Source organism: Musa acuminata, chromosome BXJ3-6, assembly GCF_036884655.1.
Source record: "Musa acuminata AAA Group cultivar baxijiao chromosome BXJ3-6, Cavendish_Baxijiao_AAA, whole genome shotgun sequence".
Classification (NCBI taxonomy): Eukaryota; Viridiplantae; Streptophyta; class Magnoliopsida; order Zingiberales; family Musaceae; genus Musa; species Musa acuminata.
The window spans coordinates 14,311,677-14,326,681 of record NC_088354.1 but is presented as its reverse complement, the minus strand read 5'-3'; the positions used below and the strand labels follow the sequence as shown (position 1 = coordinate 14,326,681).

Below are 15,005 nucleotides of genomic sequence, written 5' to 3'. Positions count from 1 at the left end.
AAGAAGAAGAAGAAGAAGAATGTGCTTATTGCGTGGTAATGATGGGAAGCTTGCAGAGGTTATGTTGGGAAAAAGAGGTACGACAAAGAAGAGGAAAAAACCCACTATGGAAACAAATAACAAACACAAGATCAAGAATACTTTAGGAAAGATATTCAGGCTTGAAACGTGTATAAACACTTTCCTAAAAACGATATTTGCACCCTCTTCTCAATAAGATTGCTCTGGGTTTGATGCAAATAGTTTTAGTGGATATGACAAACCTTTAGAAGATCTGTATTGAGCAAACAATAAAGAATCTTCAGAAAGGAATTGGAGAATGTCTAACTCAATCACTTGGAGAGTAAAGAAGAAGAGCATGAAAGAGTTATGTTGGTAATTTACCCCCAAATAGCTATTTATAGATATTTTCTCAAAAGACACAACCTTTGAAAATTAACTATTTTCTCAAAAGACACAACCATTGAAAATTATAACTATTTTCTCAAAAGACACAACCTTTGAAAAATAACTACCAAAAATAAAAGAAAACACCTTTTCAAATAAATCTTTTGAAAAGAAATTCTTAATTTGAACAATTTATAACAATCCCCCACTTGTTCAAATTTAAAATTTTCTCCAAGTGATTAAATAGTATTTATGAATAAAGTAATATATCTTTCGATTTGAATATTACCTTAGTGTAAGCATCACAAAGTGAAGTCGAAATCCCAAATAGCATAAAAGCTTTGAATTTGTTATTCCTCATGACAACACCAGTGATACCACACACATAAATACAACATTCTTATATTCCTCATAAAATCTCGCTTAGCCCTAATATGGCCTTGGGCTCATCCAAGTTCATGAACTTTTATGAGAGAAACTCCAACTCTCAATCGAAGCGGCACCACTTCTAAGTTCATATAGGTGAAGTTCTTATAGTATCTTTGTCACTCTTTGAGATACTTGTCCTAACTTGACTGAACTTCATTAAGAGTATAATTAACTCAACCCTCATTCGGTGACAACCAGCACTTTAACATCTTTAGATGGGACTCATAAAATATTTCAAAGTGCTGAACCACTCCACATATCAATGACTTGTTCTTACCCTTTGAACTCTTCATTACTCATTTCATAATGTTGAGTAGGGTTGCTATCATTGGTGGATCTTTTATTCAAGGAGTTTTAGCCCCATCCATTTTGATGTTGATCTTACAACTTCTCTTGTAAGAGGTTTGGTGAATGGATCAGCCAAATTCTCACTTGTTTTCACAAATGTGAGTGAAATAATCCCATTCTTGATTAATTTCCTCACATAATCATGTCTAAGACTTATATGTCTTGACTTTCCATTATATATTTCACTATATGCACGAGCTAAAGTGGCTTGACTATCACAAAGTATAGAAATTGAATTCACACTCTTAGAAGTCAATGGAATTTCTAATAGAAAGTCCCTCAACCATTCAGCCTCCTTTCTTGCATCTGCTAGAGCAACAAATTCCGATTCCATAGTTGAGTGAGTTATACACGTTTGTTTCTTGCTCTTCCAAGAAACAGCGCCACCTCCCAAGGTGAACACCCAACCAGTAGTGGATTTGTTATCTCCAAAACTCGATATCCAACTTGCGTCAGTATATCCTTCTAAAATAGCAGGAAATTTTGAGTATTGTAGGCCATAATCTTTGGTTCGTTTAAGGTATCCAAGAACTCTTTCAATAGCCTTCCAATGCTCTACATTTGGATTGCTAGTAAATCTACTCAATTTACTAACTGCAAATGCTATATCAGGTCTTGTGCACTGCGTTGCATACATAAGACTTCCTATAGCACTTGAATATTCTAATTGAGCCACTGTTCTTCCAACATTCTTGACTAATTTGATACTTGGGTCAAATGGGGTATTTGCTTCTTTGATTTTTAAGTGATTGAATTTCTCCAATACTTTCTCTATGTAATGAGTTTGACTCAAAACATATCCCCCACTATTTCTTTTTACCTTGATACCTAGTATAGTATCAACTTGCCCAAGATCTTTCATCTTAAATGTTGAAGATAGAAACCTCTTTGTTTCTACAATACCTTTTATGTTGTTGCTCACTATTAGCATATCATCAACATAAAGGCAAACTATCACCATATAGTCATCACAAGTTTTGAGATAAACACATTTATCTGCAATATTATGAACAAATCCATTAGAAAGAATTATTGCATCAAATTTCTCATGCCATTGTTTTGGAGCCTGCTTTAAACCATACAATGATTTAATAAGTTTACACACTTTATGTTCATTTCCCGGTAGAACAAAACCTTCGGGTTGTTCCATATAAACCTCCTCATCGAGGTCTCCATTTAGAAATGCTGTTTTGACATCCATTTGATGAACATAAAGATCAAAAATTGATGCTAAAGCAAAAATAATTCTAATAGATGTGATCCTAGCCACAGGAGCATATGTGTCAAAATAATCTATTCCTTCCTTTTGTCGAAATCCTTTAGCAACTAACCTTGCTTTGAACGTTTGGAGAGTACCATTTGTATGATACTTCCTACAAAATATCCATCTACAACTAATAGGTTTCGAGGCAAAAGGTAAATCGACAAGTTCCCAAGTATGATTTGACATAATAGAATCCATCTCATCATTAATAGCATCTTTCCAAAAAGCAGCATCACGAGAAGCCATAGCTTCTTTAAATGTTTTCGGATCATCTTCCACTTGTAAAACAAGAGGAATTGTTTTTAATACTCTCTCATTAGTTCCTTCTACAAGGTAAAAAGAAATACTTTGAGAATCAATCTCATCCGATTTTAATGTTTTTGCTTTTCGTACACGAGTACTTCTCCTTAATTCGTAAGATTGCTCTCCAACTTCTTGTGAACTTGATTGATATCCAATCAAAGGAATTTTAGGTTGCTCATCAATCTTTTGAGATTTCTTCGCTAGTGACTCTTCACTAGTTGGAGGATGAACATTATTACTAGAAGTCAATAAATGTTCAAAGAACTCCACATCTCGAGATTCTATTATGATATTAGACTCTAAATTAAGAAGTCTATATGCTTTGCTATTTGAGGCATAGCCTATAAATGCACATTTGATTCCTCTAGGTCCTAATTTTGTCCTTTGAGGATCATTATTCTTATAATATGCAAGACACCCCCACACTTTAAAATAACCAATGTTAGGTTGTCTTCCTTTCCATAACTCATATGGAGAGATCTTATTCTTTTTAGAGGGAATTCTATTTAAGATATGACATGCAGCCAATAAAGCTTCTCCCCACAAATTATAAGATAATTTAGCATGTAACAACATAGCATTAATCATCTCTAGATAAGTTCTATTTTTTCTTTCTGCTAATCCATTTTGCTCAGGTGTTCTAGGTGCTGAACATTCATGAATTATGCCATGTTGTTCACAAAACAAGTTAAATTCATTAGGAAAGTATTCTCCTCCTCTATCACTTCTTAAAGCTTTAATTTTCTTCCCCAATTGATTTTCAACTTCTGCTTTATATGCCTTAAAAGCATTAAAAGCATCATTTTTATGTTTCAATAAGTACACATATGTGAATCTAGACATATCATCTATAAAAGTAATAAAATATCTATTACCTCCTCTCGTTAATATGCCATTTAATTCACATATATCAGAATGTATTAAATCTAACAAATTAGTATATCTTTCAACACTTTTGAAGGGTTTCTTCATCATCTTTGATTTAACACAAATTTCACATTTATTAAGATCATCAAAATGACAATTTATTAAGCCACACTTAACCATTCTTCTAATCATGCTAATTCCAATATGTGCTAATCTATCATGCCATAATGAATAAGAATCAACAATATAAATAGAAGCAACATCTTTATTAACTTTAGAATCATTGTCAACAATAGATAATTTGACCATTCCCTCAGCGGAATAGCCTTTTCCAACAAAAGTTCCATTACGGGATAGAATTAACTTCCCGGATTCAAATACAGATTTAATTCCAGGTTTGCTAAGGAGATTCCCACTCACTAAATTTCTACTCATATCCGGTACATGAAGAACATTAGTAAGAGTGACTTTCTTACCTGAAGTGAAAGTGAGTTCCACATTTCCCTTGCCAATCACCTTAGAACGAACTTCATTTCCCATTTGAATCTCTTGCCCTTCTGTGACTTCTTTGTAAGTCTTGAAGAGTCCCTTATCATAGCAAACATGGACGGTAGCACAAGTATCGTACCACCAACCAGAAACCTTGCCAAATATGGCATTCACTTCGCTCACCGTAGCGATTATATTATCATCTCCCTCAACGGAGTTGACTTTTGGTTTCTGGCCTTTTTTAAATCTGCAATCCCTAGCAAAATGACCAGGTTTTCCACAAACAAAACAGCCTCCACTCTGTGGCTTCTTAAATTTTCTTTGATCCCTTTTGGGGCCAAAATGATTCTCCTTGTTTTGTTTGCTTTTGTTGGAATTCTTAGGCTGATTCACAACATTTGCTTTTATATTGCAAAAAGAGTTCTCACTCTTATCTCTCATCCTCGATTCCTCCTCGATTCGAAGATGTTTTTGAATTTGCTCCAAAGTAATATCCTTGGAGTCATGCAAAATCTTCTTCCTATACCCTTTCCAAGATGGAGGCAACTTGGCTATTACAGCCCCTACTTGAAAAGGTTCAGGAAGTTCAATTTTTTCAGCCTTCAATTGATTAACAATGACTTGCAACTCATGTACTTGTGCCAAGATTGGCTTGTCATCCACAAACTTGTAATCAAAATATTTAGAAATTAAAAATTTCTTTGTACCTTCTTCCTCGGCATGATATTTGAATTCCAAAGCATTCCAAATTGCTTTTGCAGATGGTTCCACCGTATAAAGATCATAAAGCCGGTCCGAAAGAGCATTGAGAATGTGTCCTCTACACATAACTTCATCTTCATTTCTTTTCTTTTGTTCAGCCTTGATTTCATCGGTGTCATCGTCGGTTGGATCAGGAATTGGTTGAAGATTTGGATCAAGCACATAGAAGATCTTCAAAGCAGTCAACATAAACTTCATCTTGTCTTGCCAACGGGTAAAATTCGTTCCATCAAAACGATCCAAACGAACAAAATCTTGATTCAATAATTTGATGGTATTTGTAGCCTCCATAGTGAATTTGAATAAACTCACAAGATATCGTTTTTAGATTGTTGGGAAAAAGAGGTACGACAAAGAAGAGGAAAAAACCCACTATGGAAACAAATAACAAACACAAGATCAAGAATACTTTAGGAAAGATATTCAGGCTTGAAACGTGTATAAACACTTTCCTAAAAACGATATTTGCACCCTCTTCTCAATAAGATTGCCCTGGGTTTGATGCAAATAGTTTTAGTGGATATGACAAGCCTTTAGAAGATCTGTATTGAGCAAACAATAAAGAATCTTCAGAAAGGAATTGGAGAATGTCTAACTCAATCACTTGGAGAGTAAAGAAGAAGAGCATGAAAGAGTTATGTTGGTAATTTACCCCCAAATAGCTATTTATAGATATTTTCTCAAAAGACACAACCTTTGAAAATTAACTATTTTCTCAAAAGACACAACCATTGAAAATTATAACTATTTTCTCAAAAGACACAACCTTTGAAAAATAACTACCAAAAATAAAAGAAAACACCTTTTCAAATAAATCTTTTGAAAAGAAATTCTTAATTTGAACAATTTATAACAGGTTATATAGAGTTGGTGAGGGAAGAAGGATTCATGGAAGAGGAGAGAGTGATCGTTAAGTCTTCACCAAAAATAGTCAACGATTTGGGGCTGCCAAACGAAACGCGGGTGACAGACTGTGTCGTATGCTGGAATTTGACTCAGCCATGTTGAGTCTCGAAGCTTTCAATGTGTGTATATGATGTATAAATTGACTTGGAAGCTTGTTGGGATTTTAATATGGATGAGATGAATTAAATATCACCTTTTCCACAACCAAAGTCCAATTGTTTCTATTACTACGTGGTCAAGGTTGTTAGAATTTTTTTGTGGAAAAAAAAAAGGTAAACTTAAATTAAAAAGACATTATTATACAATAATAATAAGGTTAAAACATCCTACCAATTTGGGATCGACTATTTAGATTTCTTATCATTGATAAAGTATTTTTTATTTTGACCGACTTGTTCGATTTGAATAAAAACCTAAATATCATAATCTTAATTTGACTACAATAAATAGCCAATTAAGATAAAAAAAAAAGAATGATGGAATGGGCGAACGACCCTTTAAAATTAGACTCCTCTCACGTGATTGTCAAATTAAATTAATTATTAATAATAAAATTATGTTAAAGAATAGTCTCGCATTACTAATATATATTAGATTTTTAAATAACTTCAATGCCATTGATAAGGCTGACTCAAAACTCCAATAAACAAGATAAGACTAAAAGAAGCTGATGTAATCTAAAAACTTCCATTGTCGATCAATTAGAATCATGAACTAAAAGAAACTGATGTAATCTTAAAACTCTATTATCCGCTAGAAAATGTATAAAAAAGATTGACACATACAAACTGGCTTGTGAATAGTTTTTTTGCTGTCCAAATTCTGAATTGAGAAAAATTAGTCCTGTAGGCATGGATTGAAACCAGTGTACAAAATCCAGTAGATGTTCTTGCCACATCACGTCTTTGTTAGGATTCTATTAATGATGTGTTGGAGTCAAACTAATCAAGATTAGTTTATATCGAGTAACATCAATTTAATCCATAAGTTTAAACTGATAAATTATTGGTCGAACTTGAATGTTGAAAAAGATTCATTAATAGTCCCATATTAATAAATATGGACAAACTCGGTTGGTGACTTGTATTGAGTTTGACTCATAATATATTAGTTTGACCTGATATGTATTAACGTTGACTAATTTGATATAAACTTAAAAAGAAAGATTTAAATTTACTAAGCTAAACAAGTCTACAAGTCTAGGTTTCTTCCGACGAGCTTCCAGCAATCTTCCGGTGAACTTCCGATGATCTCTCGGCAATGTTTCAGCGAACTCCCGACAAGGTCCTGGACTTTACGATGATCTTCTTGGTGAGTTCCGATGAGCTTCTTTGGCAAGCTCCTGGACTTCTCAGTTGGTTCTAGTAGAATTTCCGATGAACGTCCGAACTTCCGACGAACTCTTGAACTCCCAACAAAATTACGTTCTTGACTCCAAGATTTCATTTTGCTTTATGTCTTGCTATCGTAGTTAATCTTGCACACATAAAAATCTACTTTAATCTAGACAATTAATACTAAGTTAATCAGATGTTGTCCGGTATGTCATTGGTTCATCAACGCCTCGTCCGATTATTCGATGCATCGTCTTCTCTTGCGGCCTATTGCTCAATCGGCCAGTTGACCTCCGTAACTCCGATTTTCTTTGCATAATATCCGCTCTTCTTGGCCCAATGCTCGAACTCATGGCCCGAAACCTTCTATCGATATGTTGATCGATCCGTCGGCTCGACGTCCAATCTTCTAACATGTTTTCGGCCCAACATGATTCTTCCTGCTTTAATTGTCTCTCCCTGATCGAAGCTACCTGCGTCACTCAAAATGTATATCAAATCATAAACATTATCAATTGATTTCATCATCAAAATCTGAGAGTAACAATCTTTCCCTTTTTGATGATGACAACCAATTGATGACGGAGTTAACCTTAACTCCCCCTATCAATATGCCATATTGATAGAACTCTTAGATTCAAAAATCAAAGCAACATGTTATCATAAACTTATGCATAACATCATCATACTTCTCGCCCTTTGTCATCAATAAAAAGGAGAAGTCCAACTATTAAGTGTTTGAGATATAATTTCAACTCATTGCATTATAAATATAATCTCAAGTTTTATCATCATAGCAAATTTAGAAAGTTCTATATCATATTAGAACATGTAAGCTATCAAGTTTTAGATATGCAAGGTAATAAGATAGCATGTTCTACAATATACAAGCTAGCAAATTTTTTTTTCATCATTTTAGAAAGTGTAAGCTAGCAATATTTCAAAAGAAAATGCAAGATAGCTTTCTTGTTGAAGTGTGTAAACTAGCGATTCTTGTTTCCTTTTGCAATGTGCAAGTTGAAGTTTTGCTTCTTGAGATAGGCAAGATAGCACTTTTGCTTGAGATTGCAAGATAGCATTTCTTGCTTTTGAGATAAGCAAACTAATAAGTTTTACCTCTTTTTGCGATGTACGTTTGTAATTTTTGCTTCTCTTTAGATTTGCAAGCAAGCAAGCAAGTTTTTCTCCTCACAATTTGTGAGCTAGCAAATTTTACACATATGAAAGTTGGCATAATTTTTGCATCTTTTGAGATGAGCAAGCTTTTTTGCTTCTTCTTGAAGTATGCAAGCTAGCTAGCAAGTTAGCAAAATTTGCTCCCCCTATGTCATTGTCAAATAGAAGGGAAGAATACAATGTTGTGATTTTTTTCCCTTTTTATCAATCTTCACATTATGACAAAGGTAAAGTATCAACCTTATTTCAATATGTTTGTGCATCATTATAGTTTCAATTTACAACATACACAATTTTAAAACTTTACATATCATTCTTACTGTACTAAAAATAATTCAATCATCATATCATACATGATACTCATAAGCTAGCAAATTTTATATCATTTCAGAGCATCAAAACAATATCATGAGTATCTCATACATTTATATCATCACATGAAGAATATCAAGAAGAATTCGGCGATGAGATATACTTCAAGAATACAAGGAATTATGCAAAGATAAAAAATCATATCATGAAAGATGAGATCATGTGAATACCAAAAGACATGATTCATTTTGACAAATCTCCTCTTAAATATTCAAAGAGAAATCTTAGGAGATCAAAAAATAAAAGATATTCAAATGAAATTTTAAGTCATGAATTTCGAAAAAAATATCTTCTTTAGTAAATGGCAAAAGGAAACATAGGAGAAAAAGATTTCAATTCATGCATAAGAAATCTTATGATTCATATAGAAAATCTCCTCTTTAGTAAAATACCAAGAAAAATCGTAGAAGTACAAAGAAAGAGATCTTGATTAAAAAAAACTCATGTAATTCCAAGAAATCAAGATAAAGCTCATTCAAATTCAAATCTTTAAATCAAAATCATTTTCAAGAGATTCTAAAAAAAAGATAGGTTCATTAGTCTCTCCTTTCTGAAAAATCGATAAAGTAGAGAAATTTTTTAAGGAGAAAGCTTTCTTCTTTTTAGTGTTTTAATTCATAAGATTGATTTCATAGAAGCATACCTTTTTCATTTATGCCAAATAAAAACATGCATCAATCTTTAGGATCGAAAAATAAGTTTTGTCATAAAAACCATCCATCTTGTTTATAACCGAAAAAGCAATTTTCATTGCGACAAAGATCAATAAGCCATGAATCAAAAAAAAAAAAATTATCATGTATAATTTCACATTAAGTATGATATCAACTATCTTAATATTTTCATTAAGACATAAAGTATGGTTTCAATCAAAATCGGAAATCATCAAGATACACATTATTTCTTCTTGAAAAACATACATAGGATTATTATTAGATTTAAATCTAGCATTTTATTCCTTTAACATAAAACATGTAATTTTTATTATCATTTTCAAAATTACTAGCATGATCCTAATTTTTTGTATTTTCATTACATTATTAAACATGTAATTTTCAAGAAAAATAATTTTTTTAAACTAAATTAACAATAACTCACGAAAAGCATTATGTAATTTCAAAGTAAACTAAGAGCATTTTGATTACCTTATCATCGAAAGCTGTTAAGGCATAGTTTGTCACCTCACCTTTGTTGATTTAATCCTCGTCTTTGGAGGAGCTCGATTCATCCCAAAGTGCTTCCCTCTTCTTCAATTTATTTTTATTATTTTATTCTTGTTTTAAGTACTTTTTAAGTTTTATTGTGAGAAGTTCAAGTTCATCATCACTTTCGCTTTAGTGGTCTTCTTTTGTTCAATGTGTCAAATCCTTCCTGTTCTTTGGAAGGTGATTTTCAAGTTCATCATATTCAACATGTGTTATAAAACTCATTTCATAGGTCATTAAAGACCTATTCTTTGAGTGTCTCTTGAATGATCGTTACTTTAAAATCTCAAATTTTGAAAGAGATCATAAAATTTTATTGACAAGTTTAAAATTCGAAAAATATTTGCCAAAAGCTTTTAAACCATTAACGATATCCGTAAAATGGGTGTACATGTCAACAATGGTTTTGCTAAGCTTCATTCAAAAAAGTTTAAAATCATGCATTAAAAGATTGACTTTAAACTATTTAATTATATTCGTGTCTTCGTGTGTGATTTTGAGAGTGTGTCAAATATCGAAAGTCGTTTCGCACGAAGAAACCCGATCGAATTCATTTTTATCTAAAGTGCAAAATAGAGCGTTTATAACTCTAGCATTTAAAGAAAAAGCCTTCTTTTCCAAATCATTCTAATGATTTATTAGAAGAGAAAACCTTCAAAAACCGTTTTCCACAATACTCTATAAATTTAAATCCAAAGAAAGTAATAAAACTCTCATTCGAGTTTTCCAATATATGTAGTCTGTCCCATTGAAAAAGGGAGGACGAATGAGAGAGTAACTCTTTTGAAAGCTAAAAAGAGCCATTTCTCTTAGGTGTTAAACCAAATGAGAAATAACAAGGCTCTAATACCAACTGTTAGGAACGAGTCGGCACTAAGAGGGGGGGTGAATTACTGCAGCGGTAAAAACGTCGGTTCTGAAAAATACTTCGTACGATAAAAATCGATCCCAAAAATATGCTTAACTTGAAAGCATATTTGTAAACATATTGAAAGCAGTAAGCAAGTAAAGTGGTTTGCAGTTAAAGTAAATTACTCAAAAGAAACACAAACTATATTTTTATAGTGGTTCGATCGTCGTGACCTGCTAGTCATAGGTGCCCAGCAAGCCAATCACGTGAGTGATGTCACGTATGACTTGATACAGAATCCTTTTGCTTATTATATTTTGGCATATATCACTTTATAACTATTGCATATATATATATATATATATATATATATATATATATATATATATATATATATATATATATATATATATATATATATATATATATATATATATATATTGTGATGTCCTTGGATTTGTGCAATGGGAATCGGATCGTGATGAGATCACGAAAATGAGATCGATTCACCTTTAAATACATATCCTAAATAATCCCGGTCATAGGTTACTCGAGAGGGACATCGTGATAACCGGACAAACTGGTGTGCTGTATACCCGTCCATATGATGAATGCAGTTGGTCTCATAACTGCTCGTATAGGGACACTAGGGATACAGTACAGGTACTCATTCGAGAATGAGTTCACTAATTGATCCGCTTATGGAATGCTAGATGGTTGATGATGCCTTATTGTCATACAGCGATTCCGTAGTCCTAGTGGTATATCAGGTCCTTAGACTTGAGACACCAAAGATGTCCTATATGAGTGCTCCACTCTTTGATACCAGACTTATAGGTTTGGTTGTCTCAGATCTAGTACAGCTGGTCATTGGGAGTGGTAGTCGACCTTACGAGGGCTATTGAGTGTCGATAGAGGATCATCCACTCTCAACGTCATGAGAGGAATATCCCATGTGTTCTTGTTCAAACAAATCCCTGGCCAGGGTCATTCGGGTTAAGAGAGAAAGAGTTCTCCGGGAGAATCCGATTAGAGCGAGACTCGAGTAGAAATCGTATGGGTCTGACTGCACCATGCTCGATATACGGTCTCTGGGATATTAGATGGATGAGGGACTATAGGTACACAGTAATTGAGGACAAACAGGTTCAATGAATTGGATTCCCCTGTATCGTCTGGGGACTACGGCGTAGTGGCCTAGTACGTCCGTAGTCGATGAGTCAAGTAAATTATTACAGAGATAATAATTCACTGAGTTAGAAGGAGTTCTAACAGGTATGACTCACGGCCAACTCGATATTGAGCATAGAGGGTCACACACATATGGTAGGCATTGCGATGAGTAGAGGTTCGGATATGAGATATCCGACGGAGCCCTTGTTTTATTGGATATCCAATAAGCCCTTGAATGATTGGATCCCATGGATGAGATCCAATAAGAGCCCATGAGAGATTATTGAATAGAGATCCACTAATCTAAAAAGGATTGGGTTATTAGATGCAGATCCAATACCCACTAGGGGAGGATCCATTAGGGTTTGACAGGGGACCTCTATAAATATGAGGTATTCAGAGCCTCATAGGCTAGAGCCTTTGCTTGCCTCTCCTATTCTCCTTCCCTTCTCCACCTCAGAGCAGTCCTAGAGTTTTGAGGAGCGTCGTCGCAACTCTGCTGTGTGGATCACCGCTAGAGAGGAGGACGCTTGACCTCCTTCACCCTTTCCTAAGGATCTGCAAGGAAACAGGGATATACAATCTCCCTAGGTAACACAATCTATTATATACGCAGTTTTTCAGTTTCGTGGATTTTACGCACCAATCTTCGCACGACGACGAACATCTCTTTGGGAATTGGGGATTTTGTTTTCTTATTTTTTCGTTGCGCATGTGATGTCGCCCCCAAAGATTTTCCTAACAGTGGTATTAGAACCAGGTTGTTCGCGCGATATATTGGTTTTAAACTACGTGTGTTGTATTTTGGAGAAGTTTTTGACATCAAAATCATTGATGCAAAAGCGGAAAAGGGCAGCAACTGTTGCTACCCTCGCTGCCATTGTAGATGGCAGCACTGCCATTTGCGTGCAGGCAAGCAGCCTGCAGCAGTAGCCGCAAGGGTAGCGGCGCCCGCAGCCGCTGCTCTCACGTGGTGACGCGCCGCAAGAGCCTACTTTTTACTATAATATTAAATTTCTGTATATACTAAAATGAGCATACTTTTATTGACTTAGACTTCTGTTTAAGATCATCAAATAACGAGAGTCGATTATCCAATCGATTCGGGTCGTGATGTAGTTAGAAACGAATGATTGAGAGATATGATTTAGAGTCAATAAGGCCTTATAATAATTGCTCCTAATAACATATGCTATTAGAAGATTATGCTGTTTCTTGGCACTGTAGCAATCACTATCAAAGCTTTGTTTTCTATTTCATAATCCACTGATGCAACAATCGATGCATGACAATGTTTTTTATTTCTTATTGATCTAATGAATCAATACATAACAATGCTTCCTATGATTCACTGTCACTGTGAGTCCACAGAGGACAAAGAAAGAGCGACAACTGATGACAGCGAATGGCATCATCTCTCACAGGGCCATAAGCATCAGCATGACGATTCCCGAACCGAGTCCGAGAGTAGCCTTCGCCTTCAGGCAAGCGCCGCTCGGTGTCGGCGGCGACGCTGTGGGGGCAGACGGCGGAGGAACGGAGCCTGGGGTCGAAGATGCCGGCGGAGGGACGGAGCCTGGGGTCGAAGATGACGGCGGAAGCGCAGAAGGCGAGCGCGGGGAGGGAGCAACAGGGGGGAAGCGGGGGGTGGAGGAGGGAGAAGGAGGAGGAGTTGAGGTCGGGGAGGCGACGTCGATCTGGAGCTTCATGCCACCAGCGCAGTGTCCGGGAATTCCGCAGACGAAGTACCTGGAGCCGGTGCTGTTGAGCGTGACGACGGTGTTGCCGCCGGTGCTCGTCGATATGGGGTTGCTCGTCGTGCACGAGCTGTAGGCGGCGCTCGACACCTCCAACACGTCATGGCTCGACGCATACTTAAATGCTGCATTCAAAAGGAGTATAGCTTCTAAGATATTTATGTTGCAATAAAAATGTGAATTTAATTATATACAATATTGAATATGATTTTGATTAAATATTGAGTTGTAGACAATTATATTTTTAATAAAAGATAAATTTTAGATTAAACGATCAATTTAATACGTTTATTTTTTTACGCTTAACTATCAAAGTGTTTACTAACTAAGCAAGCTGACACCCTTACTCCTCTACTGATAAGCTAACCAGTGTACACAATCATTAGTTTTTCTATAAACATGATTAATTATATAATCCTAAAATATACTAAATGTAAATAATTATAAATGTTATAGTTTTTAGCTCTATTTATTAAATAATATGGATTAGAGGAGTTATCAATAAACATTTCTTGCATTCATGGCTTCATTTATTACGTTCAAGGAGACCATCATCATCTAATCTTACATGTTCATCACATGAAGAATCAATTGTTATGGAAAGAACAACTGAGGAGAATAATATGAGAGAGAACACTATAAGAGTTGGTTGCCATTGCATGCCAAGATCAAGAACTACTCTACTTGTGAGCATTCATAAGCTATCAACTCCTTCACATCCTTCTTCTTAATTACCTCAGCGAGAATGTGCATAACATCATATACTTTGACATCATAAGCAATGTAGAGGGGGGAAACGAGGAAGGAGAGGACTCACTCAGTGTGTCACCCACGCGGAATGCCTTGCCGGAGACCCACTGCGTGTAGTTAGTGGCGAGATCCCAAGAGCCGGCGGGGCCGCCGACGTCGTAGTTGGCGCCCATGGCAATCGCAGAGATGGCTGCCACTGTCGCTATCGCCATTACAGTTCTCAGCATTGCAGCCATCGTCACAGAAACAGAAGGGGCTGCAGAGGAGGAGAGGAGGAGATGCTTGCTGAGCTAGAAGAAGAAGAAGAAGAAGAAGAAGAATGTGCTTATTATGTGGTAATGATGGGAACCTTGCAGAGGTTATATAGAGTTGGTGAGGGAAGAAGGATTCATGGAAGAGGAGAGAGTGATCGTTAAGTCTTCACCAAAAATAGTCAACGATTTGGGGCTGCCAAACAAAACGCGGGTGACAGACTGTGTCGTATGCCGGAATTTGACTCAGCCATGTTGAGTCTCGAAGCTTTCAATGTGTGTATATGATGTATAAATTGACTTGGAAGCTTGTTGGGATTTTAATATGGATGAGATGAATTAAATATCACCTTTTCCACAACCAAAGTCAAGGTTGTTAGAA

General features: G+C 35.4%; 1 protein-coding gene across 1 annotated transcript; it reads right to left on the bottom strand.

Annotated features, from left to right (window-relative positions):
- Positions 1-13,097: 13,097 nt before the first annotated feature.
- On the bottom strand, positions 13,098-14,693 carry LOC135639906 (uclacyanin-3-like). Its single transcript, XM_065153902.1, has 2 exons — positions 14,440-14,693; positions 13,098-13,747 (listed from the first exon to the last, which is right to left on the bottom strand). The coding sequence occupies exons 1-2, from the start codon at positions 14,606-14,608 to the stop codon at positions 13,284-13,286; spliced, it is 633 nt and encodes a 210-aa protein (XP_065009974.1). The 5' UTR covers positions 14,609-14,693; the 3' UTR covers positions 13,098-13,283.
- Between the last annotated feature and the right edge of the window lie 312 nt (positions 14,694-15,005).